Source organism: Octopus bimaculoides, chromosome 26 (assembly GCF_001194135.2).
Source record: "Octopus bimaculoides isolate UCB-OBI-ISO-001 chromosome 26, ASM119413v2, whole genome shotgun sequence".
NCBI classification, from domain to species: domain Eukaryota; kingdom Metazoa; phylum Mollusca; class Cephalopoda; order Octopoda; family Octopodidae; genus Octopus; species Octopus bimaculoides.
In genome coordinates this window covers 11,744,351-11,749,456 of record NC_069006.1, presented here as the reverse complement: position 1 = coordinate 11,749,456, position 5,106 = coordinate 11,744,351, and the positions used below count along the sequence as shown (strand labels likewise).

General features: G+C 39.0%; 1 protein-coding gene and 1 long non-coding RNA gene across 2 annotated transcripts in view; one reads left to right on the top strand and one right to left on the bottom strand.

Annotated features, from left to right (window-relative positions):
- LOC128250934 (uncharacterized) overlaps positions 1-5,106 on the bottom strand; it is a 257,822-nt gene that overhangs the window by 242,294 nt on the left and 10,422 nt on the right. The window lies entirely within an intron of this gene.
- LOC106877479 (uncharacterized) overlaps positions 1-5,106 on the top strand; it is a 19,501-nt gene that overhangs the window by 13,878 nt on the left and 517 nt on the right. Inside the window, exons 2-3 of the mRNA XM_014926389.1 lie at positions 1,465-1,582; positions 3,275-3,420. Coding sequence (XP_014781875.1) covers positions 1,465-1,582; positions 3,275-3,420 — 264 coding nt within the window. The remainder of the gene's footprint in view (positions 1-1,464; positions 1,583-3,274; positions 3,421-5,106) is intronic.

The window sequence follows — 5,106 nt, the reverse complement described above, 5'->3', positions numbered from 1 at the left end:
GCACATAAAAGACACCATTTCGAGCGTGGCCGTTTTCGTGAGGGTGACACGTAAAAGCACCCACTACACTCTCTGAGTGGTTGGCGTTAGGAAGGGCATCCAGCTGTAGAAACTCTGCCAAATTAGACTGGAGCCTGGTGTTGCCATCCGGTTTCACCAGTCCTCAGTCAAATCGTCCAACCCATGCTAGCATGGAAAGCGGACGTTAAACGATGATGATGATGATGATGATGATGAAGTCTAGTACAGAGAGATAACAGGGTAACGCTGTTAGTGATGGTGAGAGAAGGTGCTATGCTAAGAGAAGTAAAGCTAAGTCAGGAGGAATGAGGGACAGGAGGATTGAACAGGTAGAAGGAAGTGATAATTGAAAAGTTAGCAATTAGTGATGGGGAAACAAAAAGCTAACAATGAAAGATGACAGAATTGAAAAATGAAGAAGAAAATTATGGAAAATGTGGAAAAATGACAAAATTAAAAAATTAAAGAATTAAGATGACGAGAAGCTGAGGTAGCATGAAAGATTTTAATAAATTTTAATAGATTACATGAACAGTGAACAGTAAAGAGGCCCTTGGAAATCCTTGTTTGAAAATCCCCGAAAGTTGTTTTGTTTTGTTGTTTTTTTTTTTTCAGGAGTGGCTGTGTGGTAAGTAGCTTGCTTATGAACCACATGGTTCCGGGTTCAGTCCCACTACGTAGCACCTTGGGCAAGTGTCTTCTACTATAGCCTCGGGCTGACCAAAGCCTTGTGAGTGGATTTGGTAGACGGAAACTGAAAGAAGCCCGTCGTATATATGTATATATATATATATGTGTGTGTGTGTGTTTGTGTGTCTGTGTTTGTCCCCACAACATCGCTTGACAACTGATGCTGGTGCGTTTATGTCCACATAACTTAGCAGTTCGGCGATAGAATAAGTACTAGGCTTACAAAGAATAAGTCCTGGGGTCGATTTGCTCGACTAAATGTGGTGCTCCAGCATGGCTGCAGTCAAATGACTGAAACAAGTAAAAGAGTATATAAAGTATGTTCAACATCCAATTGTTCATATAACTCATTAGGTCAAGGCAGCAAGTTGGCAGATTCTTCAACACGCTGGACAAAATGCTTAGCACTATTTCATCCGTCTTTATGTTCTGACCTCAAATTCCACTGAGGTCAACTTTGCCTTTCATCCTTTTGAAGTCGATAAAATAAGTACCAGTTGGACACTTGGGTTGATGTAATTGACCTACCCACACCCTAAATTGCTGGCCTTGTGCCAAAATTTGAAATCAATTTTAAGTTAACCAGTAGTGAATAAAATAAGATTTATTGTTTTACTCAGCAGAGATAACCGGCTCCTCAGTTGTAATTCACCCCTCCCCCTAAATTTCTGGCCTTGTGTCAAATTTTGAAACTAATATAACACATTAGGTTAAAATCCCCCTAAATATAATCTCTTGTACTTTATTTTCCAGATTTTAAGAGGTGGTGATAAAAATATTGATTTCTTTTTTCGAAGACCTCAAGGTGATATTGCGTACAGCCAGTTGTGGCAAAGCAGAGGAACGTATTCCCAAGAAGACTCAAAAGAAGGTATCAACTTGTATCTCACTCTTTCAGCCTTTTCTTTTTTTTTTCGTTGTGGTCTTAATTGCTTGGGAAAAGACTTGATCCGAGATTATGTGTCAAGACTGAAACAATTACATGATGATAGAGTCATGGTGGTCATTTAAAAGACACATGTATTGATATATCATCATCATTGTTTAACATCCTTTTTTCCATGCTGGCATGAGTTAGATTGTTCAACATGAACCAGATGGCTGTGCCAAGTTCTAGTGTCTGCTCTGGTATAATTTCTCCAGCTGGAGGCCCTTCCTAACACTAACCGCTTTACAGAACGTACTGGGTACTTTTGACATGGCATCAGCGCATGTAAGGTCACCATGTACCCTGAAGACAAGACCCCTCAAGTGAGTGAGTATAGAATTGAGGGACAAAAAACAAGGATAGAGGAACAAGAAGAAGTGCCTTGCTGAAGAGGTGGATACATGTATTGCCTATCTGAAAAGAGAGAGAGAAAGAGGGATGAAGTTAGGGCATGAGGTGAATACAAGAGACAGGACAGCACAGAAGAGCAGAAAAGGCAGATGTGTAGGCAAGCGTGATGAGTGAGAAAAGTGTGAGAGATGATTAGAGATAGAGAATGAGTTGGATACAGAGAATATCAGTTCAATGGAGGGAAGATGAAGAAAGGAAATAGGGTAACTGAGTAGATTGATGGAAGAATGAGAATTAGAAGAGGAGTTGTGGAGGAAGGTTTAACAGTACTTCAATTGCAGTAAGAAGGATGGGTCTTCTCAAGCAGAGCACATCACCATTCATCTCAATCCCCCATTCCTCCATCACCTCTTCTAGCATATATATATATATATATATATATATATATATATATAAACATTATTGATTGTACGTACTCAAAGTATGTGTTTTCTTTGTTCGGTGGATTCACTGCAGTATAGCACTTAGGAACAACTCCCTTTATAACGCTGAGTGTTAAAACATCTGAAAGTCATAGATAGGTAAGACAACTCACCTCAGATTGAATTCAGAAGTGATGGATACTGATATTTTGTGATTTTTGTGGCTTATCAACATCATGTTGGAGATGAATCAAATCACCAGTCTCTGACTATCTATAAACAGTGTAAAAATCTAAACCACAAAAATGGTAAACTATCAGTATCCATCACTCCTGAATTTGATCCAAAGTGAGTTGTCTCACCTGTCTATGATTTTCAGGTGTTTTAACACCCAGTGTTATAAGAGAGTCATCCCCAGGTGCCATCCCGCAGCAAACCCAATGAACAAAGAAAACACATACTTTGATTATGTGCAAAAAATAATGTCTACATCATTGTAATCAATTTAAATTCCTCCCCTAAACCTACTGGCCTTATGTCAAAATTGGAAACCATTATTATTATTATTATTATTATTATTATTATTATTATTATCATTAAGGTGGCGAGCTGGCAGAATCGTTAGTATGCCAGGCAAAATGCTTAGCGGTATTTCGTCTGCCGCTACATTCTGGGTTCAAATTCCACCAAGATCAAATTTGCCTTTCATCCTTTCGGAATCAATAAATTAAGTACCAGTTACACACTGGAGTCGATATAATTGACTACTCCCCTACCACCAAATTCCAGGCCCTGTGCCTATAGCAGAAAAGATTATTATTATTATTATTATTCTTATTATTAATTAATTTTTCCATTGTAGGAGTACATGCAATATGTTTTGATAACAGCTACAGTCATTTCTCGTCCAAACTCGTGAATTTCTACTTCTCTGCTTATATACATGGTGAAATATTAGCATATTTTGAAAACATTGAGCAAGTGGGTGTCGCTGTGGCTAATATTTCGGTAAGTCAAACTACAATGTCCCTTCACTAACACCACCCCACCCGCCACTCTCTTCATTATTCAATCAATAAAGGAACCATTGCATGGTCACTTAATCTGCTAAAGATAACGACTAAATTTCCCTCAAATTACACCCTAACCTTCTGATCTTTTTTTTTTTAAAAAAAAGAGAGGATAAGGTCACATTAGATAATATAATCCAGGGTAAACATATACTATATGTGAGAAAAAATATGGATAGTCATAGCAGAGATATCTTTGACCTTGATCTACCTGATCAAAGGATGACCAAGGGCTAAACAACAACAACACAATATCAAAATTATTTAGTTTCCAGCCATTTTGTTACCATATTTCTGTTGAATTACACTTTGTTCCAATTAATCATCATCATCATCATCATCCTCATCATTTAACGTCCGGTTTCCATGCTAGCATGGGTTGGACAATTTGACTGAGGACTGGTGAACCAGGTGGTTACACCAGGCTCCAATCTGATTTGGCCGAGTTTCTACAGCTGGATGCGCTTCCTAACACCAACCACTCCGAGAGTGTAGTGGGTGCTTTTTATGTGCTACCGGCATGAGGGCCAGTCAAGGGGTACTGGCAACGGCCACGCTCAAATGGTGTTTTTTTTACGTGCCACCTGCACAAGTGCCAGTAAGGCAAAGCTGGAAACAATCGCGCTCAAATGGTGCTTTTTACATGCCACCAGCACGGAAGCAAGATCGCTGCTCTGGCAGTGATCCCACTCGGATGGTGCTGTCAGCGCTCCACTGACCCAGGTGCCAGTCATCAAATTTGGTTCAGTTTCGATCTCACTTGCCCCAACAGGTCTTCGCAAGCTGAGTTTAGTATCCAATGAAGGAAGGTTGGCATGTGTGCCAGTCAATGGATTTGGTTCAATTTTCGATTTCAATTTCACTTGCCTCAGCAGGTCTTCGCAAGCAGGGTTCGGTGTTCAAAGAAGGAAAGGTATGCATAAGCGGGTTGCCTACACCCCTGGTAAAGGCCATGGGTTATGGTCTCACTTGTCTTGCCGGGTCTTCTCACGCACAGCATACTTCCAAAGGTCTTGGTCACAAGTCATTGCTTCGCTTGAAAATAATGAAGAATTTAGTTAAATAACTTTGTCATTATTAAACTGGAATTTGAAACATAAGTTAATATGAAATTTTGATGGGAGATTTTAATTTAGATCATTTTAACCTTTTTTCTTTCCATATTTAAGCTGATACATAACTTAACATAGAATACTGGTGGAAGATTTTGAATTTATATTAATTTGAAACAAGGAATTTGTATCATAGAGCTGAGGACAGAGATCAGATGAGTCGGTTATTAAAAGGAGTAAACAATTCTTCTTTTCTACATCAACAAATGTACATTTATATATATTAGGGGTACATGACAGTGGGGTTAAAAGTTCACTGTGTAACTATCTTGCTTCTGGCTTCATACTACTATGCACTCCCTTGCGTATGTTTCTTTGACCATAGCCTAGGTTTGACTGAAGACTTGTGGAGAAAAATAAGGTGAATAGAAATGTGCACAAGCCACACACACACATAATGAGAGTTCGAGAGAGAGTCATACAGGCAGATGTATTTGTTAGTGTGTGTGTGTCAGTGTAATTACATACATAGTAAAGCTATGAACAAAGTAAGAAAAATCTCAGTACCTTAG